The following is a 16,506-nucleotide window of genomic DNA, read 5'->3' on the forward strand; positions in this document are numbered from 1 at the left end:
CCGTGTCACATACACAACGTCTCCCCCAAATTTCATTCAAATCCTTCCACAACATTTTGAGATATCCTGGTCACAAACATACAGATAGATGAAAAATCACTCATAGAGCGACACTTGGCAAAAGAGAACAAAGTAGAATAGCACTCAGTAGAGCATCCTTTTGACCTCAAAAATAATTGGTGGTTGAATTCAGTTAGTTGATATGAAAATCCTATTCAAATATCAACTCAATCAGATGAAAATTGGAGATTTTAGAAATTTGAAAAGGTTGTTGACCTTTGGCCTATGTTGACCTTTTGACCTGAAAAATAAATAGAAATCTGTCGGACCACCAACTCTACCATTTAGTGAAGTTTCGCGAAGATCGTTTTAAAATTGTGACCTGTATGCAAGTTTTTGTGAGCGGACAGACAAACACACAAACAAACGCAAACACACACACAAACAAACACACACACAAACACACACACACACACACACACACATAAACACAAACAAACACACACACAAACACACACACACACACAAACACACACACAAACACACACACACACACACAAACACAAACACACAGACACACACACACACACAAACCCACAAACAAACACACAAACAAAGACACACACACACACCCACAAACACACACACAAACACACACACACACAAACCAACACACAAACACACAAACAAACACACACACACAAACACACACACAAACACACACACACACACAAACACACACACAAACAAACACACAAACAAACACACACACAAACACACACACGCACAAACCCACAAACAAACACACACACAAACAAACACACACACAAACACACACACAAACACACACACACACACAAACCCACAAACAAACACACACACACAAACACACACACACACAAACACACACACAAACACACAAACAAACACACACACACAAACACACACACACACACACACACAAACACACAAACAAACACACACACAAACACACAAACAAAGACACACACACACACACACACAAACACACACACAAACACACACACACACACAAACCAACAAACAAACACACAAACAAACACACACACACAAACACACACACAAACACACACACACACAAACACACACACAAACAAACACACAAACAAACACACACACAAACACACACACACACACAGACACACACACACACACAAACCCACAAACAAACACACACACAAACACACAAACAAAGACACACACACACACACCCACAAACACACACACACAAACAAACACACACACAAACACACACACAAACACACACACAAACACACACACACACACACAAACACACAGACACACACACACACACAAACCCACAAACAAACACACACGCAAACACACAAACAAAGACACACACACCCACAAACACACACACACACAAACCAACAAACAAACACACAAACACACAAACAAACACACACACACACACACACACACACACACACAAACACACACACAAACAAACACACAAACAAACACACACACAAACACACACACACACAAACCCACAAACAAACACACACACAAACAAACACACACACAAACACACCCACAAACACACACACAAACACACACACAAACACACACACACACAAACCCACAAACAAACACACACACACAAACACACACACACAAACACACACACAAACACACAAACAAACACACACACACACACAAACCGGAGTAATCAACATACTTGTCCAAAAATATTTTTTTGGCCAAGTAACAAAGAGACAAACAGACAGGGGGAAAACAACCTCCATCCGCCTTTGGTGGCAGAGGTAATCAATCAAAGGGCATGTGACGTTTGATTTGAAATCACTTTGGTGACGCAATAACTTATGAACCACTGAAGGGATTTCAACCAAACTTGGCAGACGTATTGACCGTAAAACAAAGATGAACTGCTTACATTTTGGGTTCAATAGGTCAAAGGCCATGTGTCCTTTGAAAATAATTTTGCGTACGTATTATGACTCGAGCAACAAATAACTCGAGCTGGAAGCATCTAATGCTCTCTCTCTTGTACTGCTCTCTTCGCTTTTCCATGCTCTCTGTAATGCGACCTTTACCTTTTCGTGCGACATTTAATTGAGATCGAAAATAACAGTGGGTTGACATCTAACGGTGGCATATCAGTCAACACATTCACGTCAAATTCTATTTTATAATTCACAGTGTATGCACATCCTAATCCACGGATCCTAACGACCCTAACTACCCCAACCCTAACAGCTCGGTTTTCTCCAATTACTTGTTGCAATCATTGAACGTGGCACCGGGTCACGTGATTTACAGTCAGTCATCTGTCTCGCATTCCGTTCCCATTGTCCGTACGAGGATGCACATCACAAAGCACGTTGAATCGGTTGGTTCATTTTTTTAATTCAGACATTTAATTGGTGTTTGGGATTAATATGTGCATTTAAATGTGCCAATTTAACAAAAGGAAGGCAAATAACATTATTCCATGTTCTCAAGGTCACATAGGCCTTGAAGGTACATGCGATCAGAATGATGAGGGTGTATGTGGAGGTTGGATGGATGGGGCATCTCAAAATGTTATTCAAGATGGAGTAAAATAATGACGGAATTAGGAATCAAATGTCAGCCTGTACCTTTTATTCCCTCCCATCCGAGTGGCATACAGTTTATTCCCATACGGTTTCAATGCAAGTCCGATTTGGATGATTACGGTGATGTATCTGCAAAGTTGCTTTTTATTGTTCTCTATCTGACATTGTTTGAATTTCTTTGGCATTGCCCGTTTGAGGAACAACATCACCGTTGATGATAAGACCCTGTAAGGCATAGCGCCGTTGTTGTTTGGGATTAATATGTGCATTTGTTTGGGTATCGTGACTTTAAAATGTGACTTTAAAACACCCAGTGTTGCCGCGTACTGAATTCATGTACTAACCAGGTCATGTACTAACCTCACCTCATCAAATAAGTTAATTAAAGAATAATGAGTGAAAATGTGACGAGTAAACAAAAAAACATGTTTTAGGGCTACACACTTTGATTTATTTTTCAATGTTTTAAACCTTTTTCATATTATTAAAATTTGATACATTGGACCAAATTTCAAAAAAAGAGGACCTTGGGCCAAATTTCAGCTCTCTCGGACGTATGGAACCGAGAAAACGAACGGCTCAAAGATTTGAAACGGGACAAACAAAATTCAGATGAAGTTAAGTAAAAGTGTGAAATAATAATAAAAAGGGCATCATGTTGTTTAAAAAAAAAAACAATGAACTTGTCATTTATGAAAAAAGGAAAATTTAAAATAAAGTCCTCTCGAAATAAAACAATTAACTTGTCATTTTTGAAAAAAAGAAAACTTTAAAATATAGTCCTCTTTAAATATAAAAAATTAACTTGTCATTTATCAAAAAAGAAAACTTTTAAATACAGCATAATCCTCTTTAAATAATACTAGGGCATGCCCGTACTATATCTATATCTAAAATTATATCCCCCCCTCTATTTACATGAAATGGTTTGGTCCATGAAATGTTTTGGTTCATTTGCAACGCCAAAGCGAACGGCGAACGCTTTACATGAAATGGTTTGGTGCATGAAATGTTTTGGTTCATTCGCAACGCCAAAGCGAACGGCGAACGGCTTGCGAGTACAGTGACAATCCCCCCGGGGTTTTTATTAGTTTTAAAACATAGTATAGCGCCAACATAGTTTGCAAACGTGAAATAAATGAATACGCTCTCAAATGTGCCATCCGAGGCAGAGTGTGTCCGCCACGTTCGGCACACGCGATAGTTCGCTGCTCTCTGATTGGTTGAATCGTTTTTTGGACATAGCTCGGTAAGTAATTGTCCGATTAATATGAAACCTTGAAAAGGCACATCCTCGGGTCCCCAGCAATATACCTGGCAAGTTAAAAGTATATCGGACCCGTGGTTGTCGAGAAACAGCGGTCACAGACAAACAAACAAACGTACAAACGTACAAACGTACAAACGTACAAACAAACACACAGAGATTACTGGAATTATAGATAGATGACCCTACTGCAAAGCCACAATGAGCCGGCGAAGCCAAAGCCAAAGGATCCAGCAAAATCTGGCTTTTCAACATAATACGTACGCGTTCATTCACAACACCGGCTTCGCCGGCTATAAAATATTTTACAAAGTCACTCAACAAAGTCACTCCATCATGTCTCAAAGTATTTTAATTACAAATTAGTGGTGCATAAGATTGTGACTCAAACAAAGACGGGTGAAACAAACTCCGATTGAACTTTTTCGCAATTTTTTATGCATACTTCCGCATCCGCAAGATGGCGGCCTCCATGGAGCGATTTGGTGCTTCAAAGCTTCGAAATTCTCAAAGGATCCAGCAAAATCTGGCTTTTCAACATAATATGTACGCGTTCTTTCACAACACCGGCTTCGCCGGCTATAAGAAATAACTTGTCATTTATTTAAAAAAAAGAAAACTTTAAAATAGAGTCCTCTTTAAATATAAAAAAATAACTTGTCATTTATAAAGAAAGAAAACTTTAAAGTAAAATCCTCTCTAAATAAGAATATTAACTTGTTATTTATGAAAAAAAAACTTTAAAACAAAGTCTGCTCTAAATAAAACAATTAACTTGTCATTTATAAAAAAAGAAAACTTTAAAATAAAGTCCTCTCCAAATATTGTACTAAAGCGCGGTGCTACGCGCGCTTACTTGCTACCAAGGAGGAAGCGGACAACGCGGTTAAACAAAAGTCTTTATTCACAAGAGGTCACTGTAGCACTGGCGCGCTCCGGGCTGCGTGCCCGGTGTATATCCTGAGGCCACGCCTACCCCTCGGGCGTGGCCGCCGCCCACGTGGTGCGCGGAATGATGTCACCACGCCAGTGGGCTTTCGTGTCCGCCACAGTACTACCATTATTGAAGCACAAAATGAAGCCGTAAAAAGGGTTGACATCGGGGGCTCTGTAAGCACTTCCACGAAGTTGTTCCAAATGAAAGGTACATCATTTATCTTTATTGAAATACGTTTTATTTTACTGCTGCCTTGATTCCACTTGCCATTAACTATATTGCAGGGAACCATCCCGAACACGCTCAGTTTCGTTCCACTGGGCATGCACAGTTTTTCGCTCATTGGCTCCATCACTGCTCAGTTCCATTTTGTTGACCTTCCATCCATCCTCTGCTGTAGTTGTCTTCCATGAGCCTCAAACCCTGTATAAAATTAAATAAAAATCTCGATTCAGGAGCAGTACTGCGATGAGAAATGCTTGGTGTTATTGCGGATAAATAACCTTTCCCTTATACAGTACTCCAAAGTTCGATACTCCAGAGTTCGATACTTCTCTGAGTGTAATGTTTCGAAACCAAGGCTGGCATCACAGATGGAACAATGAACGATTGATTTGACTGATTAAATAATACCTAGTTCCTCATTTGATTATCACACAACTCAAAATGAACTTTGCTTACAGTGAAAACCACCTTCCAATCCGTTCTGCCCCTTCCGGTTCCTCCTTCACTACTCCTTACACTACCTCCTGCTTACTCAGGCTGAGCCATGCTCTGTCGACCTTAAATTTAATTATTGTTGTCGAAACCTTTGGAATGAATACCAAAAAAGATGTATTTTCTGATTAATGAGATGTAAAGAGGTGGTAAACATGGATGGCAAACTATGATTGGGTCTTTTACCACCGCCATCGAAGGTGGATGGAAGTTATTTTCACACCTGCCTCTTCATTTGTCTGTTTGTTTGTTCATTTGTGAACAGGATATCTCAAAAGGTTGTGGACGGATTTGGACGAAATTTGGTGGAGAGGTTGAGTAGGTGACAAGGACGAAATGATTCGATTTTCGTGAAGATCCGGTTCTGGATCCTATCATTTTTTTTGAGTAATTGTTCACCATTGAGCGTTAGGGCTAAAACTGACATGTATCACGATATCTCAAAAAAGTTTTGGACGGATTCGAACGAAACTTGGTGAATGAGTTGGTGAGGCGACAATGACGAATTGGTTCAATTTTGATTCAGGTCCGAATCCAGATCCGTCCTATCAGTGAGATACAACATGTAAACTGTTGAGCTGAGCGGAGGTATGCTCTCTACCGAGTGCCTTCTGGTTGAGAATGCTTTGTCGCAGTTGGCGTTGTAGCATAGTTCTTGACCCATATTGCTTCTTTAGATTGGTGTTTACCTGTTGCTTATATTGTTATACATTGACTTCAGGTGTGGGTGTACATGCGTTGGCCAAATATTTCGCGTGTGGATGTGCAGGCCTGGAACAGGGTGGTACAAGCTACAGACTCCCTAGCTCGAGCGTTGCGGAGCCAGGCTGAGGGTCTGGCCGGACCGTTGGGTAAGGTGACCTCGCTTATCCAGGAAAAACAGCAGCTTCGTCGATTCTTTCAAGAAGCGCATCGGGAACTTGGGCAAGAGTTGCATAAGGTACGTAACAGTTCACCAATAAGATGCAGCTTCTTGACTTCCATTTCCCCTGTTGTACAATACAGAGGAAATGGTGATATTGAAGGAGCTGGGGCTCCCACGTCGATCGGAAGAATGGACGCGACAAAAAGCTGGAATTCATCCGAGTTGCTTTAATCAAACCAAACACTCAGGCACTCTGAAAAGCCCGTTTATCGGGCAGCAATATATATACATATTATCCCGGAGCGTTTGCCCAGGAAAGGCGAGAGGGGGCGTGGCCCAGCGTCCTGGCTGCGGCCTGGCAAGTTGAGGGTGAGCCTGCCCGGGCATGCCCGGGCGTCCCGACCGAGGCCTGGCAAGTTGAGCGCGGGCCTGCCCGGGCGTCCTGGACGAGCCCGGCATGGTGATCGCTCCGCGTCCTTGATAGGTGCAAGGCGATTGTGAAAACCCAGCGGTAGCCGCTACACACGTCCCCCCAGAATCGACTTGCACCGGCAGGGTCAATTTGAGGGGGGTCCTGATGACCCGGCCGAAGCGACCCCTGGCGGGTCATGGGAGGGGGTCCGGTGTGGTGGTGGGTGGTCAAGTGGGGGGCACCGTGGATGGGGGGCGGCCTCGCCGTGGCGGAAGGGCCACCCGTGGTGGGTGGTCGACGTCCACGTGCGCCGGCTTGAGGCGGTCCACCGCAATCCGGTCCGACCTGCCGCCGAAGTCGATGACGAACGACTTGTCGTCCCGTCGCAGCACCCGGAAGGGCCCGTCGTACGGCGGCCGGAGTGGCCCCCGATGTGCGTCGTGACGCACAAAAACATACTCCGCTGTGCGAAGTGCTGGGGGGACGTAGGACTGGGGGTCACCGTGGTGGGATGTTGGCACGGGGGCAAACCGTCGGGCGGCCTCCTGGAGGTCCGAGTGCTGGTGAGCTGCGGACCAGGGACTGGTAGCGTCGGGCACGAATTCGCCCGGGACGCGTAGCGCCTGGCCATAGACAAGCTTGGCGGTGGATGCCTGGAGGTCCTCCTTGGGGGCCGTGCGGAGGCCCAAAAGGACCCACGGCAGCCGGTCGGCCCAACCGCCGTCTTGAAGGCCGGCCATGAGCGCGGCCTTCATGGAGCGGTGGAATCGCTCGCACAACCCGTTTGCTTGGGGGTGGTAGGCCGTAGTACGGTGGAGCTTGACCCCCAGGATGCGGGCAACCGCGCCCCACAGCTCGGAGGTGAACTGTGGTCCGCGGTCTGACGAGATGTCCGCCGGTGCGCCAAAGCGGGCGACCCAGGTGGCGATGAAAGCCTGCGCCACGTCGGCGGTGGTGGTGGAGACGGGGGGAACGGCCTCCGGCCACCTGGTGGTCCTGTCCACCATGGTGAGCAGGTGTGTGAACCCCCGTGACGGGGGGAGGGGGCCCACCAGATCCACGTTGACGTGGTCGAAACGTCATTCGGGCACGGTGAAAGGTGCCAGAGGGGCCTGGGTGTGTCGGTGGACCTTGGCCCGTTGGCAGGCCGTGCAGGTGCTGGTCCAATCGCGGACGTCCCGATGAAGGCCGTGCCAGACGAATCGCGCCGACACCAGCTTCTGGGAAGCTTTCCGGCCTGGGTGGGAAAGGCCGTGGAGGGAGGCGAAGATGCGGCGTTGCCAGGTGACGGGCACGATGGGGCGAGGCTGGCCTTGGGAGACGTCGCAGAGCAGGACAGTGTCCGCGAAGGGGATGTCGGCCAGGCGGAGGCCCGTGTCCGCCGCCCGGAGGGCTTGCACCATGGTGTCGGTGGTTTGGTCCGCCGCCATAAGCGCAAAGTCCACGCCCAGGTGGACCGCGTTCGCGCTGGCCCGGGAAAGACAGTCGGCCACGGCGTTGTTTTTGCCGGCGACGTGCCAGATGTCCGTGGTAAACTCCGACACGGCGGAGAGGTGGCGCTGTTGGCGGGCCGACCATGGCTCCGTGACCTTGGCCAGGGCGTAAACCAACGGCTTGTGGTCGACGAACGCCGTGAAAGGTCGGCCCTCCAGGAGGTGGCGGAAACGGCGGACGGCCAGGTGTAGACCGAGGAGCTCCCGGTCAAACGTGCTGTATTTGAGCTCGTTCGGCCGGAGCTGCCGGCTGCAAAAAGCGAGTGGCTGCCAAACCCCGTTCACCCATTGCTCATGTACGGCGCCCACCGCGTAGTCGGAGGCATCCGTGGTGAGGGCGATGGGAGCGTTGAGCACCGGGTGAGCGAGCAGTGTTGCGTCGGCAAGGGCCCGCTTTGAGCTTTGGAAGGCCGCATCCATTGCTGCGGAACAGGCGATGTCGTGCTTGGCCGGCTTGCCCCGGAGGGCTTCGTAGAGGGGCCGCATGAGTTGAGCAGCGCGGGGCACGAAGCGGTGATAAAAATTCACCATTCCCAGGAATTCCTGCAGGGCCTTTATGGTGCGGGGACGCGGGAACGTGGTGATGGCCTCGACCTTGGTTGGCAGCGGCACGGCCCCGTTCTTGGTGATGTGGTGGCCCAAAAAATCAACGGCCGTCGTGCCGAAGTGGCATTTGGCCGGGTTGACGATGAGGCCGTGCTCGCTGAGGCGCCCAAACAGTGTTCGGAGGTGGAGTAGGTGCTCGGCCCGGGACGTGCTGGCGACGAGGATGTCGTCCAGGTAAACGAAAAGGAACGGCAGGTCACGCAGCACGCCGTCCATCAAGCGCTGGAGCGCCTGAGCCGCGTTCTTGAGACCAAACGGCATCCGCAAGAATTCGAATAAGCCGAACGGCGTGATGACTGCCGTTTTAGGGACGTCGGCCGCCCTGACAGGTACCTGGTGATATCCCCGTATGAGATCAATTTTCGAAAAAATGACCCGTCCTGCCAGACGGGCGGAGAAGTCTTGGATATGCGGGATCGGGTAGCTGTCGGGGGTGGTAGTGTCATTGAGACGGCGGTAGTCGCCACACGGGCGCCATCCACCCCCCGGCTTTGGCACGATGTGCAGTGGCGAGGCCCACGCGCTATTGGAGCGCCGCACGATGCCGAGGTGCTCCAACGCGTCAAATTCGGCCTTCGCCACGGCGAGCTTGGCTGGGTCGAGGCGGCGGGCCTTGATGTAGACCGGCGGGCCCGTGGTTGGTATGTGGTGCTCGATCCCATGCCGTACTGCGACGGCCGAAAACGTCGGCCGCGTGAGGGCCGGGAACTCCGTGAGCAGGCGAGCAAACTCGTTCGCCGCCGGGACGGCGCATGCCAGCTCGGTCGGCGCGGAGCTGCTCAATGTGCATACCAGGGAGCTGAAGGTTTCGGCGTTGATTAAACGACGCCGTTGGACGTCCACCAGCAGTCCGTGTGCGCAGAGGAAGTCGGCGCCTAGCAGAGCCATGGGCACGTTTGCGGTTACAAACGTCCAAGCAAAGCGTTGGCCGCCGAAGCAGAGGGTGACGTTGCGCGGGCCGAAGGTGCGGATGGTCGATCCGTTGGCCGCAACCAAGGAGGGGCCGCAAACCGCGGATTGCCTGTCCTGGTCAGAGGCGGGTATGACGCTCAGTTGGGCGCCGGTGTCGCACAGGAAGCGCCGTCCGGACGCTTTATCCGTGATGAACAGTAAGTTGCCCGTGTGGCCGGCGCTCATGGCTGGTAATGAACGCCGGCCCGGCCGTTTCCCGGCCTGCCGAAGGTGCACGGGGGTCGGCATGTCCGGGCCTTCTGTCCGAACCTGGCATGATAGTAACACCATGCTTGGTCAGGTGGAGGCCCCGGTCGTCGTGCTGGAGGTCGTCGGCTCAGTGTAGCAGCCGCCAATTGCGTCGGCAGTTCGGTCGTCGACCGTGCCGGGTGCTCGGGCGCCATGGGTGTTGCGTCGGACGGCGGTGGGTCCCATGTCGCCGCTGCGATGCGCTGTCCTGCGGCGGAGATCTTGTCGGCTTCTCTGGCAAGGGCCCGGGGATCTGTGATCGTCGTGCTTGCCAGGGCGAGGCGTACCGGGTTAGGCAGCTGACGGAGGAACAGCTCCCGGAACAGGAATGCCGGAGAGTGCTCGCCGAGCAGTGAAAGCATGTAGTCCATTCGCTCGGAAGGGCACGTGTCGCCGAGCTCGGGCAGGTCGAGCAGGCGCCGTGCGCGTTCCGCCGATGGGAGGGCGAAAGCGTCGAGGAGAAGCTTCTTAATCGCGCCGTATTTGTCAGCGGCTGGCGGGCTCTCGAGGAGGCTCAGGGCACCGGCCGCGGTGGCCGAACCGAGCGCTGCTACCACATGGTGGAAGTGGGTGTCGTCGGCCGTGATGCCTCGCAGGGCGAACTGGGAATCCGCCTGTGCAAACCAAACCGCCGCGTGAGCCTCCCAGAAGGTAGGCAGTTTAAGGGCGACTGCCGTGTCCATGTCGGTAGGTCACCAATGAAGGAGCTGGGGCTCCCACGTCGATCGGAAGAATGGACGCGACAAAAAGCTGGAATTCATCCGAGTTGCTTTAATCAAACCAAACACTCAGGCACTCTGAAAAGCCCGTTTATCGGGCAGCAATATATATACATATTATCCCGGAGCGTTTGCCCAGGAAAGGCGAGAGGGGGCGTGGCCCAGCGTCCCGACCGAGGCCTGGCAAGTTGAGCGCGGGCCTGCCCGGGCGTCCTGGACGAGCCCGGCATGGTGATCGCTCCGCGTCCTTGATAGGTGCAAGGCGATTGTGAAAACCCAGCGGTAGCCGCTACAATATATTGTTAGCAATCTCCTTGTCTGGCCTCTCAGGCTCAGATTTTGTGGGTCACACTAGCCCTATAGTCTCATTATGTTTTGACTGACCTAAATCTCTGTGTAAATGTAGTTTTTTTTTGTTAAAACCATGATTTCAGGTTCAATGATGTCGAGATTCAAATTTTGTTTCATCCATTATTTGTTCATTTACTATTTCTTTAACCGCCCTGATTAAGCACATCTTTGTGTGAGAGCAACTGATGAATGTTTTGGCCCAAGTCTTTTACGAACCGGCTGGCTAGGCCTGACGTTCCACTGATGGTGACAGGAATTTGGAATTTGTTCAGGGTTCCGGCGAATCCTCAACTCTTTTTCATGAAAAACTCCATGGCATCTTTTCATCCACTAACTAATACCAGTAGTTGGGTCCTCAAGCTTAACGTCATTCCAAAAGACATTTGATATCTCGTCCTTCACATGAAACATCCGGATGGCAGTTTATAGCTCGGTATAGATTGTAAACTAGGCTAGACAGCTCAAAGACAAGTAAACATACACCTAAGTTATCCTGCTAACCCCCCATTGTCTCTTAATACCATAGTTATACACAATGATGTATTTTTGTATATCTGTCCTGTTTGTAATTTGTATAGTTACAGTCACGTGAAAAAGTAAGTACACCTCATGTAAAGTTTTGACTTTTTCAACATATTTCAACATACAGCTATTTTTTTTTTTTTTTTTTTTTTTTTTTTGTATACAAGATCGAGGCTCGTGAAAGAGCGAACATTTATCACACAGAAAGACAAACCGACAAACCGACAAACCGACACATAACCGACAAACCGACACATAGAACAAATAACATCGGGAGCGGTACACAAGATGGGGAGAGAGGGGGAAGGACACAAACACAACATTTTAGAGCAGGAACCGAGAGACATGGAGACATCGAGAGATCTGTGGGAGGGAGAGGGCTTTGGGGGGGTGGCATGGGAAAGGGGGTGTGAGAGGCATAAAACATATGGACACTGCCAGGACTACCAGGAAAGAAGTTGGAATTACAAACAAGGTGGATCTGGGGTGAATTAGTGGGGGTAGAAAAGATCAAGGTTTTGGATGGGGGAAGATAAGAGATGGTGGTGAACAGCTGTTTTAAAGACCTGGAGGGAGGAGTGGGATTGAAGGGAGTGTGGGAGTTTGTTCCAGAGGCGGGAGAAAAGAGGAATGAAGGAGTGAAGGTGAGCAGAGAGCCGAGATTTCGGCAGTTTAACCATCAGAGGCTTGCTGGCAGATCTTGTGCGACCTGTAGGAATATTTGGGGGACAGAGCACAGAGAGAGCTGGGGGAGCAAGGCCGGAGAGGAGTCGGTAGAAGACGGAAAGACCACCGACCTGCCTGCGGTGAGTGAGGGAGAGGCCCATGGAGTTAGCTTCATCACGGGAGATTCCAATGATTCTGAATGCTTTGCTTTCAACAGCGTGAAGACGAGCTAGGTGTGAGGCAGGAGCACCAGCCCAGAGGGGAGAGCAGTATTCCATTGAGCTGCGGATGAAAGCCTTGTACGTGGTGAGGAGCTCAGGTGTGCCAAGGAAGGACTTCGCACGACGGAGGATGCCCAGTCGGCGACTGGCTTTGCAGGCCAGCTTGGAAATGTGGTTTTCCCAAGAAAGATCATGGCAGATAGTGAGACCCAAAAGCTTCAGCGACAGAACTTCTTGGAGAGGATTGTTGAGAAAGTAGATGGGAGGGTTGTCCAGTCGATCTTTTCGGAGAGACATAGTAAGAGTGTGAGATTTGTCAGGATTGAAAGACATGTTCCACTTGTTTGACCAGTGGAACATGTCATTGTGTTTGTGTTTTACAAAATTTACATGGGGTGTAAATTTTGTCCAGGTCTTCAGAGAGTGAGGAGGCTGCAGACTGCCGATCTGAGGGAAGAGGAATGGAGCGGCAGAGAGTGGAGTCATCAGCAAAGAGATAGAGAGGATTTTCCAGAGAGTCGGAGAGATCATTGATAAAGACCAGAAAAAGCACAGGGCCCAGCACACTGCCTTGGGGAACTCCAGCCTGAACAGGAAGGGGAGATGAGAGAAATCCATTCAGGGCCACACGTTGACTACGACCAGAGAGGAAGTCCGCAAGCCATGCATGGAGATTTCCATGGATACCATAGGAGTAGAGTTTGGTGAGCAGAGCTGGGTGCCAGACCGTATCGAAGGCACGTGATATGTCGAGGGAGACAGCTCTGATTTCCTGTTTGGCATTGAGGACCTCCATCCATTGTTGAGACAGGAGAAGCAGCATGTCCAGAGTAGAGTGACCTGGTCTGAATCCAAATTGATGATCAGAGATCAAGCCATTGGAGAAGAGGAAAGATTTCATATCCGAAGCAATGATGGATTCCATGACTTTGCTGATAATTGGGAGCAGGCTGATTGGTCTGTAGTTAAAAGGATCTGTTTTTGCACCTTTTTTGTGTAAAGCGGTAATGTTTGCTGATTTCCAGGATGCTGGCAGATGACCTTGAGCAAAAGATAGGGTGAAAAGAACAGAGAGAGGGTGAGATAGAGCGGCAGAGCAGGATTTTAGGACCCGTGGGCTGATGCCGTCTGGTCCAGTTGCAGAATCAGAGTCGAGGTTAGACAAAAACTCCTCCACCTTGTCAGGAGAGAAGGACACAGAGTCCAGGAGCAGTTGGGTTCGACTGGGAAAGGTGGGAACAGAGAGAGATGGGTTTGGGACTAAAGATTTTGAGGCAAACACAGAGTTGAGGCATTCGGCTCCGATTTGATCTTCATTTCAACAATATTGACAGATAAAGGTGATATAATATAACAAATATCATGAAACATTTACATTTTGAAGTCCATTGTATAATTTAAATAAACATAAATGCAAATTTCACATGCGGAAAAAGTAAGTACACCCTTAAGGAATTTAAGCTATTTCCGGTATGAATAGGTGGTATTGCCCCCTTTTGGCAGAAACAACCTCAAGTAGGCGTTTCTTATAACTGTCTAACAGTCTCTGACATCGACTGGGAGAAATTTTTGCCCACTCCTCCATGCAGAATTCTTTCAGCTGTGCGATGTTTCAGGGGTTTCTTGCATGCACAGCTCGTTTCAAATCCCCCCACAACATCTTGATGGGATTTAGATCCGTGCTTTGACTTGGCCATTCCAGAACCCTCCATTTCTTTCTTTTCAGCCATTCCTTGGTGGATTTACTGGTATGTTTAGGGTCATTGTCATGTTGCAAGGTCCACCTTCGGTTGAGCTTCAACTTTCCGACAGATGGCCTCACATTATCCTCAAGCACCCTCTGGTACAATGAAGAATTCATGGTGGATTCTATGATGGTGAGCTGCCCAGGCCTTGATGCAGCAAAGCTGCCCCAAACCGTATTATTTCCACCACCATGCTTCACAGTTGGTATCAGGTTCTTGTGGTCAAATGCTGTCCTTGGTTTTCGCCAAACATGTCTTCTGGTACTGTGGCCAAATAGCTCTACCTTTGACTCATCTGTCCAGGGAACATTGTTCCAGAAGTGCTGGTCTTTGCCGAGGTGTTCATTGGCAAAGTTTAGTCTTGCCCTGATGTTCTTTCTGGACAGCAAAGGTTTCCTCCTGGCACACCTCCCATGTAGATCAAATTTGTGCAGCCTCTTTCTTGTGGTAGACTCGTGCACTTTGACATCAACAGTGGCAAGAGCTACCTTTCGGTCCTGTGATGACATTCTGGGGTTCTTTGAGACTTCTTTCAGCATCTTGCGGTCTGCTCTCGGGCTGAACTTACTGGGGCGGCCTGGCCTGAACAAGTTGGCAGTTGTTTGGAATCTTCTCCACTTGTCGATGATCTTCCGGACAGTCGAATGATTGATTTCAAATTGTTTGGAGATCTTTTTAAATCCCTTCCCAGACTCGTAGGCATCTATAACCTTCTTTCTGAAGGCCTCAGAGAGCTCTTTTGATCTAGGCATGGTGACGCCGCACACTTCAACAATAAAGAGCAAACCAAACTAAATGTCTGAGGTTTAAATAAGACAGGTTCCTCCAAGATCCTCTCGAACGATGTTCTAATCATTTGCACCTGAGCTGGTGCACCTGATTCTAATTTTAGGTATATGAAGTAGTGATAAATGTAGGGGTGTACTTACTTTTTCCACATGCAAAATTTGCATTTATGTTTATTTAAATTATACAATGGACTACAAAATGTAAATGTTTCATGATATCAATATATATATATATAACACAGTTTGTGTGTGTGTGTGTGTGTGTGTGTGTGCGTGTAATGTTACCGATAGACTCCTAAACGGAGAGGCTCACGTACTTGATATTTGGCACAGACATGGCCATTGAGCCTGGGAAGGACATGGCCGACCTAAAAATTTATTTCATAATATTTTTTTTACCATATTTTTACCTCAGCGCATTTCAGCGATCTGACGATCTGACGCATTTCAGCGATCTGATGCACGGAATCTGACCGGTGGCAGAGCAGCGCACTGATTCGCTCAGAGCGGTCACGTGATGTTCCTTGCCGCCATTAACTCAGTTACGCGTTCGCACGTATTTCAGAGCAAAAAGCGATTGCGTTTTTTCACATTTCAGCGAGGAACATTGCCATTCACACCACATCGGTTTTTTTTTCTTTCATCTTTCGATCCATATTTTTTTTCAGCGAGGAATATTATACACGGAATCTGAATCGATGGCTGAGCAGCGTGCTGATTCGCTCATTCGTGCTCATTGATGACGATCACGATCACGTGATGACGTGATCACGAATGATGTTCGTGACGCGATCACGTGATGTTCCTTGCCGCCATAAACTCACAGCAAGTAGCATAGATTTTAGCATGATTAGCATTTAGCATGATTTAGCATGATTTAGTATAGATAGTAGCATGTTTCACATAGATTTTTTTTCAGCGAGGAATATTATACACGGATTCTGACCGGTGGCAAAGCAGCGTGCTGATTCGCTCAGAGCGATCACGTGATGTTCCATCCCTGCCGCCAGTTGTCTTCACTTTTCACGGAGTATGAGCGTTCTATATATTTTCAATTCAGTGCGCCCGACTCGCTCACGTTCTTGATTTGTGGCATAGACATGGCCATTGGGCCTTCACGGTGTAATTTGTGCGAGGCTTTTGTCCGAGTGAGCTTGAGTCGAGAGGGCGAATGTACGGGTTGGGAATGTACGGGTCTCCCTTCCCCCACCCAGCAACGCCGGTACTGGAGGGCGTCACAGGATCGGTGAGTCTCCAAAATCCGCTTCGTGCTGTTGCGAAGATTCAGGACGATGTCGCGATTGTTGTGCTGCTCTCCGACCATGAGAACTGCAACGTCATTGTTGACTGGCCCTCCCCTTCCCTCCCCCTTCCCC

At 48.7% G+C, this 16,506-nt stretch overlaps 1 protein-coding gene across 1 annotated transcript in view; it reads left to right on the plus strand.

Annotated features, from left to right (window-relative positions):
- LOC137434114 (tyrosine-protein kinase Fer) overlaps window positions 1–16,506 on the plus strand; it is a 97,937-nt gene that overhangs the window by 10,635 nt on the left and 70,796 nt on the right. Inside the window, exon 3 of the mRNA XM_078785757.1 lies at window positions 6,312–6,482. Within this exon, the coding sequence (XP_078641883.1) occupies window positions 6,312–6,482 (171 nt within the window). The remainder of the gene's footprint in view (window positions 1–6,311; window positions 6,483–16,506) is intronic.

This window comes from Myxine glutinosa, chromosome 10 (assembly GCF_964187855.1).
Source record: "Myxine glutinosa chromosome 10, kmMyxGlut1.1, whole genome shotgun sequence".
Lineage (NCBI taxonomy): Eukaryota > Metazoa > Chordata > Myxini > Myxiniformes > Myxinidae > Myxine > Myxine glutinosa.